We start from the raw sequence: 16,954 nt of genomic DNA, 5'->3' as shown, positions 1-16,954 counted from the left end.
ATTTGAGCCACGTGAGGGTCACAAGTGATCCTGATAAAAAATGGCACTGTGGCGACGTGACATGTACCACGGCACTTTCACCGAGCTTTCTGAAACGGCCCGGGGCTCCAGGCCTCTCCATCGGCACCCCACTCCTCTCCGGGGCCCTCCCCCAAGGGCACGTGTACTTGGTTCCTTCAACGAGACCCCACCGGGGACACAGGCTGTCCAGGCGTTGTGAGTGTTTGACGAGGGAAGAGGAGAGGGGTGGGCTTGGAGGACGTGGGGTCTGGGAGGAGAGCCCCACCCACGACGGTGGGGGAGGCAGCTCCTCGCAGCCCCCAAATCCAGCGGGTTCCTCCGCGGGACCTTCCCCGCCCAGCTCCCGCAGGCCCACAGCCCATGCTTCTCCACCCATCGAGAGAAATAGTTCCCGCTTTTCCGAATTCTAAAGCAACCTGTTTACATTTCTGGAAATAAAGGGCAGACGTAAAACAACAATGAGCCGAAACCCTGCGACAGGAGGGCGACTCCGCATCCTTGTGGGCCCGGCGCTGTTTCGTGTTTTCCCCGCAACAAACACCAGGAGAGGTTAATTTAAAACCTTGGTAGCTATTCTTCAGATCCCACGCTGTCCAGTCGACACCTCTGGTCTTTCGCGAACTTCAGGGAGCGTCAGTCTTGTCCTAGTTTCCAGTTACCGGCCCGGGATCCCTGGAAGTAGGATGGCAGGCCAAGGCCGCCTCGCGTTTCTAAGAGTCCAGACGCACACTGTGAGGTCTCCAGGGCTCGCCGGGCCGCCCCGACGGGAACGGCATTTCCTGCCACCCGAGGTGGCAGTGGGTCGCCTGATGTCCCTGGAATTTTTTCCTTGCCTCTCCCTGGTTTTCCCAGGCAGGTCTCACATTCCGAGGTTGGACATTTTATCATTTGCCTGTTGGCTCTTGGTTCCCTTGGGCTCTCCTCTGATCCCTGGGCCCGTCTGTGAGGGGCCGCAGCCCACGCCTCAGGGTCTGGGCTCCTTCTGTCACTGGCTGTGGGTAAAATGGGGCCAATGACCCCAGAGGGGCTCCTTGGAGGGTCTGTGCCCACAGTGAGAAGCATGGGCTTAACGTGGGGAGTGAGCACCCCCAAAATGCTCCCTACGTCCCCCAGGATGAGCCCCCTATGAGGCGGGAAACCCAGTTTGGTCGTATTTGTCGCAAGCGCTGTCCCATCCTGTTCGCCTTTAGGTCTCATTATGTTTGATTCTCAGGGGTTTCAGTCAACGGAGTCACGTTTACTGGACTTCTTTGGGGGGTTCGTCTTTTAAGCTCGACCATGGCCTCCCCCCGCCGTCAAGATGACTGGAAAACATCCGTTTACGTTTTGTTCTGACTTTTCGTCCGATCTGTGTGCTGTGCTCCCGTCCGTCCGACGTGGACTGGGGTGGACAGGACGAGGCAACGCCATCACGCCAGCCCCCTGCCCCGCCTCGCCGACCAGTTCTCCCAGCCGCTTATGGCGCAACCTTCCCCTCGGCCTGCTCCGGAGGGTCACTTATCACACGATATGATCCGTTCCCGCGTGCGTCTGTTCCTGTTCTATCTGCCCGTCAGTTCCACAGATCTGCCTGTTCCCTCCGGGGCCAGCGCCTCACGTCTCCCAGAGCTCGCCAACGTGTTTATCACAGGCAGGCGCAAATTCCTCACTCAGTACCTCCGCGTAAACTTCAGAAGGTCTCAGAGTTTGCTTAAATTATGAAACCTTCTCATCTGGAAGATCCACTTGTAAATAAATGAGTCATGACTGCCCATTACGAATGCGAACGCTGGTACTCAATCATCTGCCTGAAGGCGGGTCATGCAAACACTGGGAGCGCACCCCGGGGGGCTGTGCCCCCCCACCTGCTCTGAGGGGCGAGGGGGCCGGCTCCGGGGACGCTGTGTGCAGACAGGCACCCTGGGGTCTCGCTCTCAAGGTCCCTGACCACCCAGTCCACGCACAGTGGTCCCTGTGACGTCCTCTCACAGCGACAAGCAAACCAGACCCCCTTGAGATATCTATTTAGCAGACAAACAAATTTCAAACCTAACTTAAGGCCACTTTGTCGAAACAGCGCCGGCACACTTGGCGACTAAAAACATAAGATGCCCAGCCCTAGTCAGTTCTGTTCAGTGGTTAGAGCATCGACCCACAGACTGAAGGGTCCTGGGTTCGATTCCGGCCAAGGGCATGAACCTCGGTTGGCTGGGCGCATACGGGAGGCAACCATTGATGTGTCTCTCTCACATTAATGTTTCTCTCCCTCTCCCTTCCACTCTCTCTGAAAAAGCAATGGAAAAAATACCCTTGGGTGAGAATTAAAAAAAAATAATAATAATAATAAAAATATATATATATAGAGAGAGAGAGAACCCAGTGAAACCTGAATTTCAGATAAACACCTAATAATTTGGGGGGAGGGGAAGTATATCCCTAATATTGCATGGGACCTCTCCTAAAGATATTTCTGTCCTTTATCTAAATTCAACCGGGCCTCCTGTACTTGACCTGAAGGACTGTCCCAAACCTGAGAGGTTCTAGCAGGGACAGCAAAGTCCCGGTACTGGCCCATCTGCGTGTACAGGGAACACCCGGGTCAGAAAGGAAATGTGCTTGTCAGGAGCTTCAGAGAGGAATCCTGTTACCCTGGGAAGCCAAGGGGGACGGTAACAATATGGAAAATGGTGGTGTTTATACAGTAAAGCTCAAAGGTGGAAGAGGGAAGGGAGGGGATAAAAGGTGATGGAAAAATTAAATTAAATTAAAAATAAAATGAAGCTCAAGCACAGAGGCAGCAGCCGAGCCTAGAAGGGAAACAGGGCTCCTGCTGGCCCTGGCCCGGGGCGTCGGTACGGATGTCTGTCCGCATGTTTGCTGGGCGCAGGGGGACAAAAGCAGGGACAGGAGTAGCGGCTGGTCCCTGAGCTGGCTTGGTCTCCTTTTGGAGCCAGTGTTTGGGGGGCTTCCTGTTCCAGGTGAGGGTCAGGATGGTGGGGACTGGAGGGGACGTGAGGGCTCCTCTCTAGAGTGGCTCCCAGCGGCTCATGCTTCTTGAAACCAGAGCCCCAATGGCCTTGCCGTCCACCCCAGGGAAGGGGAGCCCTGCACCCCCTAATTGAAGCTGTGAGGGTCACTCCACAATGTAGTGCTGGACCCCCCAACCCACGGGGCCTAAGAAACACTTCCCAAAGTCAGAAATGGGCGTCCAGCGGAGTGGAGCAGGGACGGGGCCTCCAAAAGTTGAACAGGAGGAGCCTCCCGCCGGGTGGCCTGGGCTGGGTGATCTCATTAGATCTGCACTCAGCCCTGCGGGGGCGGGGGGCCTGCAGGGGTGGCCTCAGCCAGAGCCCCAGTCCCCGGGCCTCACAAGGCTCGGCCGTGGGGCCCCAGCAGGAGAGGGTGGGACCAGGGGCTGCTTTTCGGGCTCAGCTGTGCTGTTCCTCTAGAGTTCCATCGTGGGCCACACCCCAGGCTTGCAGGAATGTCCCTGGCCGTGCTCCGGTAGGCCTCTTTCTGGCCCCAGGCATGGGCACGGACCCCGCTGGCTCCTCTTAATCCCTCCTGCTCCTCCCTGAAACTTGCTCTGGCCCCACTATGCACTATGCTGGGACCTCCAACCATGGGGGCAAGGGGCTCACCTTCCCTCACTCCTCTGACCAAGAACCCGAGGTCTTTTTTGTTGTTAACCCTCCCCCGAGGATTTTTTCCATTGGTTTTTAGAGAGAGAAAGAGAGAGACATTGATTGAGAGAGACCCATCGATTGGTTGCCTCCCCTACATGCACCCTGATCGGGGTGGGGGATCAACCTGCAACCCAGGTACATGCCCTTGACGGGGAATCAAACCCTAAACCTTCGGTGCCCTGCCAACAATCTAACCACTGAGCCACACTAGCCAAGGCAGAGCCTTAGATCTTAAAGATGACACATGAGAGACTTGAGCTGGGCTCTGGGCTCTGGTGGGTGCTGAGAGGAAGCAGAAGACTGACACCCACAAATATATACCTTTTGGGATATTGCTCGTTTTAAGCTGGTTATTTTTAAGAAACAGAAAAAATTTAGACAAAAACAAAAACCTTTGCCCTTCACGTCACCACCTAAAAGAATCCAGACAGAAGACCTGCTCCGGGAAAGGAGCTATCATCACTGGTAACTACAGCTCTACAGTTTCACGTGAACCAGGTGTGATGGACAGAGAGGGCCCAGCAAGGCCCATGCGATCAAAGTCCTCTCTGTGTCCCGTTATTAAAGATGGCCCAGCAAACATTTCCTTACCAAACATTTGCTTTTCCATCTCCATGTGAACTGCCTTCCTGCCCTTTGAAGTCCCAAACCGCCCCCCTGACATAGGGGCCTCAAGGGCCCAGTGTGTGTCCTTGGAACCCCCGTGTGCACGTACGCAATAAATGTGGTCATTTTCTCCAGTTACTCTGTCTCGTGTTGATCTGGCGATCAGTCCAGCAGGGTGAACTTAAAAGGGAAGCAGCCCCCAACCTGGTGACAGGGCCTGAGTGCCTGCCTACCTATCAGGGCGGAGTGTGGTCAGCACAGAGCAGTGCCCCCGCCTCACCTATGAGAATGTGTTTGAAATGCAGGCTTCCAGGCCCGTTGCTCCCCTCTGTCCCAACTGCAGGGGAATGGCAGGGTCTGAGACCCTCACCTGAGATCCTCACTCATGCCCAGCATTCCAGGGGCTGCCCTCCGGGCCCAGCTGTCCTCTACTTTGAACTCTCTGCTCACAGACCTTGCGCTTCCATGTCCTGCTCTGCCTGTGGAGTCCTCACTATCAGGAGTGTTCTCTGCCCTGCCCGCCATGCACACCACTGACTCCTCCTCAAGGCCTAGCCCCAAAGCCGCCTCCTCTGGGGCTTTCTCTGACAGCCCAGATGACAACGGGCTCTTCCCCCCCATCCTGCTGCCCTGATTTAACTCCAGGTGGGCACTAAGGAGGGCAAGCTGACCAGTGTGCTCCCCTCCCAAACTGGGGCAGGGACCTCTCAGCTTCTGGGTGAGGCAGTGAGAGGGCGAGGCCCGGGGTGGAAGGAATGCCGCTGAAGGCTGTCACCGGGACACACCCCACCCTGCCAGAGCCCACAGCAGGACAAGAGGCAGCTGTCCCTGCTCGGTCGTCAGCTGGCACCCGTATTTGGTGGCAAGCAGGGCATCTAATAAATCTGCTGACACTGGCTACTGAACCTGCTGGAGACCAGAGAAGGTCCGCTGAGCAGGGTGAGCAGTTTCTTGATCCAAAAAAACAAAGAAATGCAGCCTGAGAGAGTAGCTGGGAATTTGAGGAGACAGGAGTGTAACAGTCACCACAGCACCTGCTGGGTAACAAATGGGAGCGTAGGGCCGAAGGCCAGGCCCTGGGGTCCAACCCCAGTTTCTCACCTGCTGGTGTGTCGTGTGACTTTAGGCAGCTTCGGGCACCTCTGTGTTTCCTTGGGGCAGGACAGTGGCTGTGCAGGTGGGTTTGAGGATTAAATTAATACGATGTCAATGAAGGGCTTGTCTGGTAATGAAAAGTACCAGATGCTCAGCGAAGGGACAGTGCCGACAGTCCTAACTGCAGGGACAGGGCGTCCGTAAGGGAGATCTCTCTTCAGGCCATCTCACAGGCTGTGTCTCCAGTCCTGCCCTGTGCACAATCTTTTTTTGTTTTTGTTGTTATTAATTCTCACCCAGGGGTATTTTTTCCTTTGCTTTTCAGAGAGAGTGGAAGGAGGGGAGAGAGAGAAACATCGACTGGTTGCCTCCTACACGTACCCCGACTGGGGCCAGGTATAAAACCTGCAACCCAGTACATCCCCTTGGTGCGCCAGCCGACACTCTAATCACTGAGCCAAACCGGCCAGGGCAAGAGCTGAAATCTTAATGTGGATAAACTTTAAATACTAAAGGTACATAAAACCGATCAACTACCCACCCACCCACCCAACGAAGAGAATGGTGTGGGGGACATGGGGCCATCCAGGGACCCTCACTTGAGGATGCCATTTAAACAAAGCTTGAGGGGATCTCCCAACCCCCCCCCCAACCTCCCCACAGCTGCCCTGGAAAATCCCACTGTAAGGCACACCGAACAAGAACCCCTGGGCCGTGGACTCACTCATCGGGTGTTTATGAAGAAAAGACCAGACCCCGAAAGAGTTCAAGTGCACAAACTCCCCAAATTAAAGCTCTCTTCTCAACACTGCCCACTTATCACCATGGCGGGAACACTTAGCAGATACCTCGTCCCCTCCCAGAGCTGTGGGCACGTTCCCATCGAGCTCCTCAAGTCCCCCTCACAGCAGACTCAGAAATCAAAATCCACGCCTGCCACACGGGCCACCCTTCAGGGCCCCAGCGACACGCAGGCAGGACACAGAGGTGGCCAGAGAAGCCGGGCTTGCTCTCGCTCTCCAGGCTCGGCTCCACTCCCGCTGGCAGGTGGCCCTGTGTGACTTCAGGCCACCGCGAGGGCCCTGGGGCCGACCCTCCCCCCAGCCCTCTCCCCCGTGGCCCACAGCGCTCAGCTTCCCTACTCCACCCGGATCCGGACCCCGCCGGCTCCTCTCCAGCCCCCGGAGGAAAAGTCGACTGTTCATTATTTAAGGTTTCTAACTATATCCAAGGCTTTGGTATGGACATAACTTACTGGGAGAGGTAACACACCAACTAAATTCAGATCTAGGAATCAATGACTAACAGCGAAGACCAGAGAGGGGGCAGCTGTCACCCGGAGAGGAGGGCCTGGAGGTTAGAGGCAGGAAACACTAACGGTCACACGATTCCCCAATTCCACAACGGGGCTGTGTCTCAGGAACCCCAGGGAGAGGTGGGGAACTCCCGCCAGTGTGGCCACTGTGGCTCAGAACAGGAGCCCACTATTCCACGTTGGTGAGACTCTAACTGAGAGACATGATGTCACAGACACGCCATTCAGTCCAGGACAGCGTCTCCTGGGCTGTTCTCCCTTTCATAGAAGGCTCAAGGTCTTCCAAAGTCACCGGCGTGGACTCTAAGCACAGCCCCAGCTTCCTGTCAACAGCAGGAGCTGTTAGAAACTCTGTAACGGGGCCTTGGTTGTCTTACGGGATCTACCTAAGTCTAGAGGACGGTCAAGGCGCGGGAGGCAGAGGCCGCCTGAGGTTTTCCAGGCTTTCCTGAAGGAGAGGCCCCAGCTGGGGCCCCTGGGTCTCACCAACCGGCAGCCGTGTGCCTAGGTGCCGGGTGTCCCAGGGTCTCCCCTCCCTCAAAGAGTCTAAGTCAGTGAGCGCCACCCAACGACCCGGCCACCCAGCCCTGTGCACCAACTGCCCCGACGTGCACATTTGGCAAAACAGAGGCGCGGATGCAGTTTCGCGGCGTTCAAGGCCGCCCTGTGTACGAGGCATGTCTGCGCCAGGCCCACAACGAGGCCCTTCCCTGTCCTTCACCACTGACTCCCCCCCCCCCCCCCCCGCCCCGACGGACCAGGCTCAGGGAGCAGGACTAGAGGCAAGGGAGGCCCAGGGGCCCACCATCGGGGACACAGCAGAAGCAGGACAAGCCGGACCCAGCCCTCTGGACTCAAAGTCCACAGTTTCCTCTGCCCACTCTGCCTGCCTGTCCTCCCAGAGCCCGCTCCCTGGGGTTAAAAAAATAAAATAAAATAACTAGAGACTAAACCAGCCACGTGCGTAAATATAATGTCAACTCATTAGCATCGGCAGCCAGTCAGCCCCTCACCAACTTTACAAATCGCCTGCTTTATCCTGCAAAATACCCCCATGAAACAGTGGCTGTCGCTCTATTCAGAATGAGCATTTCGAATCATTTGTAAAACCGTTTCAGGTAAGCGCCTGGCGAGCTGGAACCGTCTCAGAAAGAAGGGATGTTTCAAAGGGCCCTCGCTTTGCACCCTCCCGCCTCCAGGACAAGAACAGTGACGAGTAGGAGCTACTGTCCACCAATTTCTTGAAGAAAATGGGGTCTGGTGAAAATGTCCCTTTGCCAAATGACGGGTGTGTAAGATTAACAAGGAAAGAACTACAGAACCGCTCTCCGAAAAAAAAGAAAGAAAAAACCCCCCAGAAAACAACACACACACACACACACACACACCCAGCGAGAGGCTCTGGGAATGGTATTCATTTCCACAGGCTGATCCCAAATCGCCTGTAAGGGGATGATGTCACCCCCCAACTACTCAGGACCCTGCCAAAAAGTTGGCGGAATCCAGATGTCGGGGCTCCCAGCACAAAACCCACAGCTGCATGTAATCAGCGAGCAGAGTCTCATCGGAGGGCTGTGGGTCTCGTCCCCTCCTCCGAGGAGGAGAAGAGCTGATACAGGGAGGCCACGTTGGCCCCTGTCCACCCAGGAGACGCCTTCGAGCAATCGGTGCTCTGAAAACAGCAGTTGGAAAACTTCTTCTGAGTAAAAAAAAAAAAAGGGGGGGGTTTAGACAGCACTGAACTGTGCTGACGTGGCCACGGAGCAGCCACGGGCGTCAAGGAATGAGCATGGCTGTGTTCCAATAAAACTTTATTTACAAAAGCAGGGGGGGGCGGGGGGCCGGCTTTGGCACACAGGCAGTATTCTGCCAGCTCCTGCACTAGAAGGGCCTGAAGGCCCAGGGATACGAACCTGACACGGAGCCAACAGAAACAACTTGCGGAACCCTGGGGCGGGGACAGAGTTTATGAAACGGCTCCGCACAGGGACGGGGGAGATAAGGCTCCATTCTGCAGGAATGCTGTGTCCCCCCCAGGTCCCCACCTGGAATCGGGGCCTCCGCGGGGCAGAACCGCAAGGACCGTTGCTACGTTCTGCTTCTAAAAGGAGTGTACACGTTTGCAGTTCAGAAATCAGGGGGGGAAAAAAATTATAAAAGTAAAAGTAAATATTTGAAAGGACTGTTTGGAAATCCGACAGCCCTGGTAACCTATATGAAATGCACACGTACTCGAGTTTCATTTCCAAAGCACAGTTCGACATTTTGTTCAGGCCGTTTGGACCTGAGCTCATTTTATTTTCCAGTTTTTGCATTTTTCTGAGGGATAATGAATGTGGCTTTTCTTTACCGCAGCTCTCAAATAGGCACGCCTAATCCCTTCTTCTAGACCCCGGAGGCTCCCTGTGGTTGGGAATTAGGAACGTCTCGGGCTGCAGGAAGATAGCAGGGTCCCGGGCGGCACAGTCCCACAGCCCAGCCGGGCCAGTTCTGGGCAGTCGATTTGGACCGTGCCCTGACATGAGCAATGGAAAAAACCGCTCAGCTCTGAGCCCTTCGGATTTTAAAATTGCAGACAAGGGCTGTAGGCCTCTATTTATAACTCCCCTCCCCCACAACGATCTCTCATTTCTAGTTGACTAAAACCCAAACTCCTCCCCGGCTGGGCAGGCCGGGCCTCTCCGCCCCGGGCCCCTGCACGGAGCCCTGCCCGGTCCTGCCTGGGCGCCACCCCGGCTCGGGGCACTCCCCCGGGGAGGCCTCCCTGACCTCCTGGCCCGACTCGGCTGCTCTCTCCCGCTGTCCTGTTTTATCTGCTTCAGAATTAGTACCCTTATTCCCAGCGATCTTATTTGCCAGTTGTCCCGTCGGCCTCCCTCGCTGGGACACATGAGCCCCAGGAATTTGTCTGCTTCGCAAAGCTGCCTCCCGGCACCAAAGCCACGTCTGGCACCTGGTGGTGCTCACTCAATATCCCAGGAATGAGGGGCAGCGAGCGACGACCCGCCTGGGCGGCTGCAGGGTGGCCGGCCCCGGGCTGGGGTGCTGGGCACGTCCCCCGGTCCCCGCACGGCCCCCCGCACGGCCCCCGCACCCTCGGCCCCCCTGCACCAGCGGGGAAACTGAGGGACAGGGCCAGGCTCTCCCCCGGACCGCAGAACAAAGGAACGTCCCGAGGCTCGCGGGGAAGCGGCCGGCCCCTCCTCCCGCCGGCCCCTCCCCCACGCCAGCCGCGGCCCTGTCTCCAAAGCAGAAAACAGGCTAATTTCATGCACGCACCAATTTTGGTGCTTCTGGGCCCATGAAAAACTGCACATATCAGTGACTCACTGGCTGAGCCCCGTGTCTAATCCAAGCCACAGCTATTAGGGAACAGCGAGGCTCAGAAAACCACTTGTGGGGGGCGGGGGGGCCTGAAGGAGAAACTCTGCTCTGTGGAAAAACTTGGAGATAAATCTAACTGCTCCCTGTGCGCAGAGCTGGAGACTGGGCCCCACAGTAAATCATCCCATCTTCTGAGAAACCCTGGAACCCTTGTCTAATTTTCCAGGAACGGGGGCTGTGCGCTGCCAAGCCCGCTGCGGGGTTTGAACAAGACCGAGACGGGGCCTCCAGGAGCCACTGACCGGCGTGACCGAGCATGTCCTCCGTGACACAGTATCCCTGGGAATGGCCACCATGTGTCCGCGGCTGGCAGGCTCCCCAACAGCCGCCCCGAGCAACTGGGGCGGCCGTGGCAGCTGACACGTCCATCAAGCGGGCGGCTGGCATGAGCGGCGTTCCTGCCATCCCTGTGCGGACCGGCAGGAAATCAAGACGCCGGTGGGGGTGGGAGGAGGGGACGGGGACAGAGACGGCCTCTGTCGTCAGCCTGCCCTGAAGGTCTGCTCGGTGGCCGCCGAGGGGGACACTAAGGACTTTCAGAGGGACTCCCCTGGGGAAGGTGCTCCCGGAGGTGCCAAGCGCAAGGCGGCGGGCCGGGGGAGGGCGCCCGCGGGGCCCACACGACTGGTCTAAGCTAAGCGGCCCCATGAAAACCGGCCCCACGGCCCACGGGTGCGGCACGGGGCCGAAATCAGTCCACGGGGCGAGGCACACGGCCTCTTTAAGAACGAGGGACGGATCACCCGGGAGGCAGAGGGCCGAGCCCGGGGCAGGGCTCACCCACTACACAGGCCCGTGAGTCACCAACACACGTCACGGGTCTGCTAAGGTTTTCGCCCTCTTTTCTGGCTTGAGACTCAGTTTGGCTTTGTCTCAAGTTCAGTGATTACAATGAACAGTATCCTAATCTTCAGCCTTTCTTCGAAGGTTTGTTTCACTTTGATACCAAATAAATTACAAAGAGACGTCCGCCTGCAGCGGCCACGCTACAGGGAACTCTCGTCACCCGGCTGAAGACGACTCACGGGTCAGGGCAGGGAGAGGCAGGTTCCGAGGGGTGTGAAAACGGGTCCAGGGCAGAGCCTGGGGGGGGGGGGCTGCACGTGGGGCTCCCGCTGGACAGTGGTGGCCTGGGCGAGGCAGGCGCGGCCTCCCAGTGGGGCAGGGCCGAGAGGCCAAACCGAAACCAGGACTCACGTGTCAAACCCAAAGCACCGGGGCACCATCTCCTGCCACGAAGCCCGCTGAGCCGCACGGCAAAGCTCACACTCCACCTGCTCCCGGGGGGAAGGAAACTGCAGACCAAACCTATCCAGCGGGTGAAAACTCGAGGCACAGAGATCACCGCGGTCCCCACAAAGCCCACCCTGATGCTCTCAGGCTGGGGAAAGGAGCCCACCTGGAAGGACCCCCACCTACACCGGCCAGGTGACAGCGAGGCCATGAGCCACCCACTAAGAAGCCCTCCTCTTGGCCACGCCCTTGCCCTGGGTAAGCTCTCGTGTCTCCTTAAGCATCCCAGTTATCTGCCACCAGTCCAACCAGTCCCTGGCAGGTGACCACACTGCGCCTGCTTCACTGCAGGGGACTTTGTACCACCGTGAACATATCTTAGGAATGGGCATCATGGTCTAGGCTAAGGGGACAAGGGGACGGAGTGTTTCTAGGCAAAGCAAGGACCCTGCGGAACGTGCCTGGTCCCCCAAACCATAGGACGTGACAGCAGCCGTGGCTGAGCACACGGTGACCTGCTAGGTGATGAATGGGTCAAGGTTATGAACTCCCTGTGCCGTGGCCCTCGACCGACCTCGGCCAGGTTCCGACATCCATGTCCACCCATACCTGGTAGTTCGGATGGTGCAAAAAAGAGGAATCTGGGCAGCCAGCTAAAGCCATGGGTCCTCCTTGCCTTCTTCAATTACATCTACCGCACTGTTGCACCTGGGAACAAAGACAGACAGTGAGAAGCCACGCACGCCCAGCTCAGGACTGTCAGGGGCCACACGTCCACCGGGCGGCCCTGGGACATCACTCCTAGGTGGGTGAGTACATCGGCTCCAGGGGTATCGGCTTTTCTCCTAACCAACCACAGAACCTCGAGATGACCGGTGTGGCCCCGGCCGCTGGACTCTTTGTCTCATCACTTTTATTAACACCTCAAGACTTTATCACACTTTGGGGGAAAACGGACTTAGTTTAATTCCAAAGAGCGGTGAGCATTGTGGTCTCACGTTGGGGGGGGGGGACGCGTGTGTTGTTGGGGTCCTCCAAGTACGTTCACATAAAAGCTGGCTGCACTGGCCACAGCCCGGGACAAAGCACTGTTCTCAGCGGGCACCAAACCGCGGCGTGGACTCCACGCTCTCCCTGCAGGCCCCGTTTCCCAGCGCGGTGTTATTCACAATGTGCACACCCAGCTCCCACAGTGAGCTCCTGAGAAGCAGGAAACAGAGATCCTGTCTTTTTTTTATTTTTTAATCTACTGTGGCACCAACCACATGCCTGAGGCCGACAAATGGTCCATGAACGTTCCAAACGGGACTCGGGCCAGGCCCCGCCAGCACGGGAGGGGGGGGTGTCAGCATCTCGGCCTGGACTGGGACTGACCACGTTTTGCCTCTGAACACAAGAAAATGCCAGGCCCCACTACTAATATACAGAGACGACCTCCGAAGTGAACTTTCTCCCTAAGACACTTCTTTCCTTCTCCGTCTGAGCAGAAATTAGCATTTCCTCCCACGAAGGCAGAAGACGCCATTCCAGGCCGCACTGTGGAACGCAGTCGGTGGATCCAGGGAGAGGGAGGAACCGGCGGTGACCACCCTCTCTCCCCCTCAATACTGTTCTTCTCCATCAGAAGTCTTCAGAGATGGAAAACACTTCCAGAGACAGTAGCGAATCCGACTACCTCTCTCTGTCATGATCAGCTACAGAGGGAGGGCCGTGGGCCCTGGCGGGAGGCCTTCTCGGGCCTCAGCACCTGTAGGTGTTATTCCGGTTGTGATACTATCACTTACTACACTTTGGGAGAAAGCTCAGGGATCACCTCCTCCAGGCAGCCCCCAAAGACTGGCCCCCCTCTGATCACCACCACCCCGGGCGGTGCCACACAATGGGCTTCCCTCCGTCCACCACACTGGGTTGTAAAGTCTCCTTCTGGGTCTCGCTCCCGCTAAATAAACGGGGTACTCACTGACCGGGGAGTCTGTACCCCAGCCCCAAGCCTGACTCAGTAAGTGCCCAGGAGTAGCCACTGCCTGGCTCAAACGCCCCCGCCTCACTGGGTCCTTGCACCCGGCCCACACGGGGTGGGCTTCATGCAGGGGGTGCTGGTGGTCGCGAGTGCCACCCTGTTAGAGCACAGAGAACACCAAACAGCTCCGACGGGCCACCCAGCAGGTCCGGGGGCGCCTGGGCAGGACCACCTGCCTCCTCTGTGCCGCCCTCAGAGGAGCCCAGGGATGGGCAGGCGTCCAGGTGTGGGGGGCACGGTCACCTCTGCGGCCGCATTTTAGGGGAGCAAGGACAGTGAAGGGTGAGAAGAGCCACCTCGACGAGGGGACAGAAATGCCGCTCAGACACTGCTTCCTGTCTTATACCCTGATGGTGTGGAAGGGTGTATTTCCTGAATCTGTTTTACTATGAAAAAAATAAGAAAAATATAGAAAGTGGGTCATTTCTCTCAATGAAAGAGTAAACCAGGAAAAAAAAAGAGAGACAGAGAGACAAAGAATGCTAGATAGAAAAAATACAGGGAACGGGAGAAAGGGCCCAAGACAAAGTGAACTGTCCGCTGGGGGCCGTCCAGTGAGGATCCGTGCTGCAGAACACTAAATCCAAGGGGGCCACGCTCCAGGGGCACCGAAAATAGCCCCGGAGAGAACGCCCGAGACGCCGTGAGTGGTCACACAAGGTCACTCACGGCTGAGCTCGGGACTCAGAGCAGGGGTCGGCTGCGAAGGGGACCCAGAAACGGTCAGGAACGGGGGCTCCTTGCGTTTCGGACATCGTAGCAAAGTCGAGAGTCTCCATGTAGGTCCCGTCGGATGTGTTCAGAATTCAGGAACTGAAGCCTCCCGGAGGGAAAACGAAAGCCTCACGTAGGGCCTCAAATCAGGAATATGAATTCCACCGGCCAAGACAGCGGAAAACGCAAGACAAGACCGGGCCCTGAACCGAACTGCGTGCCCCCCATGAATTCACACGCTGGAGCCGTAACTCCCGGTCCTTACTTCAGAGTGTGGCTGTATTGGGAGGGAGGCGCTTTGGTTTTTTATTTTGATTTTTTTGAATCCTCACCTGAGGACATGTTTTTTTCACTGACTCTAGAAAGAGAAAGGGAGAGGGGGAGCGGTTGCCTCCCTTACATGCCCTTGACCGGCGATCGAATCGGCGACCTTTCTGGGGTATGGGACGAGGCTCTAACCACTGCGCGACACCGCCCAGGGCTGGAAGTAGAGTCTTTAAAGAGGTGATCTGAATTAAAATGAGGTCACTCGGGTGGGCTCTAATCCGATAGAGGGGATCGGGACACTGAGTCAGAGGGCAGGCCCCCGGGTGACATGGGGAGAAGGCGGCCACCTTCACGCCAGGAAGAAAGGCCTCAGGGAAGGCTGCGGGCCCCTCGATCTCGGACCCTGGGCCTCCAGAACTGTGGGGTAATCATGTGTTCAAGCCCCCTGCTCTGCAGGACTATTATGAAAGTCCCAGAAAAAAAACAACACAAACTCAAAATGTGAAAACACTGCTAAACTGTAGGTATAGCTCAAAGGAACAGATGTACTCAAGTTTGTAACGGTCACCACCAGCCAATGACGTCTGTGTCTCTCCGGGGTCCTTTAAATCACCACCATAAACACCAAAGAACGACCCTGAGCAGGGCCCTGGGCTGGGAAAGGCTGGGGAGCAGGGGGGAGGCCACGGAGGGCGGCAGGGCTCCACGCTCTAAGTCGCCCTCCCTCACTCAGGTCACTCTGGCTGGTAACCTGCCTCCAGCCCCCGGCCAGTCCCCAGGCCTTGAAACTTCTCTGGCCTGTGCGTCAACCTTGCCCTGTGACAGTGAGTGTCATGTGTCAACTTGTCCGGGCTCCGGAGCCAGCCTTGTAATCTAACACCGAGCTGGGGGTTGCTGGGAAGGAATTTCGTAGAAGTGGTTAAGATCTGCAATCGCCGACTTGAAGGAGAGGCCGTGCCCCTCGCGGCGGCCGCGGTGGGCCTCCTCGAGGCAGGGAAGGGCTGGGGAGCGAGCGCTGAGGTTTCCGGGAAGAGAAGGAATCCGGCCTCAGACTGCAGCAGACTCCCGCCCGCCCGCCTTCCCGGGCTGCTGGCCTGCCCCGCGGATTTCAGACTTGCCAGCCCCCAGTCGCCGGAGCCAATTCCTTACAATAAGTCTCTTTATATAAACACATACAGGTTCTGCTTCACTGAGAGCCCTGACTGATCCACCCAGCAACTGCTGCGAGATTCCAGGGCCACATGGGATGCCTCCCGTGGGCCTCCCACACCCGCAGACTCGGGACATGTGGCCTGATGGCTCCGCACGGGCCCCCGTCCAGCCCCTCCGCCCAACACCCCTTCCACCTTCTACCCTGAACCAGCCTTGCTTTCCTGGGGAGGCTGACGGTCCCCCTCTCCCCACACCCCTGAGGGCCTGGGGGAGGGGTCAGTGTCCTCCTGGCTCCTCTTGACTGCCACAGAGAACAGTTGTTCCTGTCCTTTAAGTGAGACCCTCCCTGGGCCCCCGCCGCCGGCCCGCCCCGGGCCTCCCCCGCCTGCCACGTCCCCCTTGCTCCCTGGCTCGCACGTACGGCCTGCCCCCGGGAGCCCTGGATGCCTGCAACATATGGAAGCGTACCGTTATGATCCCTTGAAGTTTCACATGCAACGGGCGTTAGGATCACCGAAAATATCATTTAAACACGCCATTTGTTACCAAAATATCACCTCTGAAAGTATTTGCTAAAGGAGATTGGTTCTCCACCAGGAAAACCTACATCTCCTAAGCCCCGCGGAGTAGGTTTCTTCAGAGCAGGTAAACTACGGTTAGAGCAACAGGGCTGGGTGGACTCTGGTCTCGGGGAAAACGTGTCAGACCCACGGCCACAGGGAAGCTTCCCCCCAAGATCAGGAGCCGGGCAGGGGTGCTCGCTTCTGCCACGTCTGCGCAACACAGGATTGAATGTTCTAGCCAGAGGGTCGGGCCAGAAAAACGAATGAAACGGACAAAGACCTAAGAGTGTCTCTGTTCACAGACGGCATTGTCTTATCTGTAGAAAGCTCTAAAAATGACAAACCCACACGCAATTAGAGCGAATAAGTAAATTTGGCAAAGTGATTTTTTTTGTTAAAAAAAATCAACAGGCAAAAATCAGTTGTGTTTCTATACAGTAACAAAAAATCTGAAAAGGGATTTAAAAAGAAACTCCAAGAAAAAAAAAAAAGAGAGAGAGAGAACCCCTGGACATGGGCTACGGTGTGGTGACTGCGAGCGAAAGGCGGGTGAGCGGAGGTGGGACAGGGCATAGAAGGGACACATGGTGATGGGAAAAATAGATAAAAGTAAAATAAATTTAAAAATTAAAATTAAAAGACAGCGTCAAGAATAATAAAATAATTAGAGAAAATTAACCAAGGAGACGGAAGACGTGTGCACAGAAAACTACGAAACACTAAGTAGGGAAAACACCGTTGGTTAGAATCCTCAACATTGTTATGATGATACTACTGCCCAAAGCGACCTACAGATCCAGTGTGATCTCTATCAAAACCCCACCGGTATGTGGTGCAGGAATAGACGAAACCTTTAGAAAATTCGTATGGATTCTCGTGGGGCCCCGAATGGCCAAAAAGGATCTTGGGAAAGGAGAAA

At 56.6% G+C, this 16,954-nt stretch overlaps 1 protein-coding gene across 1 annotated transcript in view; it reads right to left on the bottom strand.

Annotated features, from left to right (window-relative positions):
- The window catches only part of GRB10 (growth factor receptor bound protein 10), a 63,688-nt gene extending 51,671 nt beyond the window's left edge, over window positions 1–12,017 (bottom strand). Inside the window, exon 1 of the mRNA XM_087821271.1 lies at window positions 11,929–12,017. Coding sequence (XP_087677397.1) covers window positions 11,929–11,982 — 54 coding nt within the window. The 5' untranslated portion in view covers window positions 11,983–12,017. The remainder of the gene's footprint in view (window positions 1–11,928) is intronic.
- Between the last annotated feature and the right edge of the window lie 4,937 nt (window positions 12,018–16,954).

This window comes from Miniopterus natalensis, chromosome 10 (assembly GCF_054644295.1).
Source record: "Miniopterus natalensis isolate mMinNat1 chromosome 10, mMinNat1.hap1, whole genome shotgun sequence".
Taxonomy (NCBI): domain Eukaryota; kingdom Metazoa; phylum Chordata; class Mammalia; order Chiroptera; family Miniopteridae; genus Miniopterus; species Miniopterus natalensis.
The sequence above is the reverse complement of the archived record's forward strand: the minus strand, read 5'-3'. Positions and strand labels throughout refer to the sequence as shown.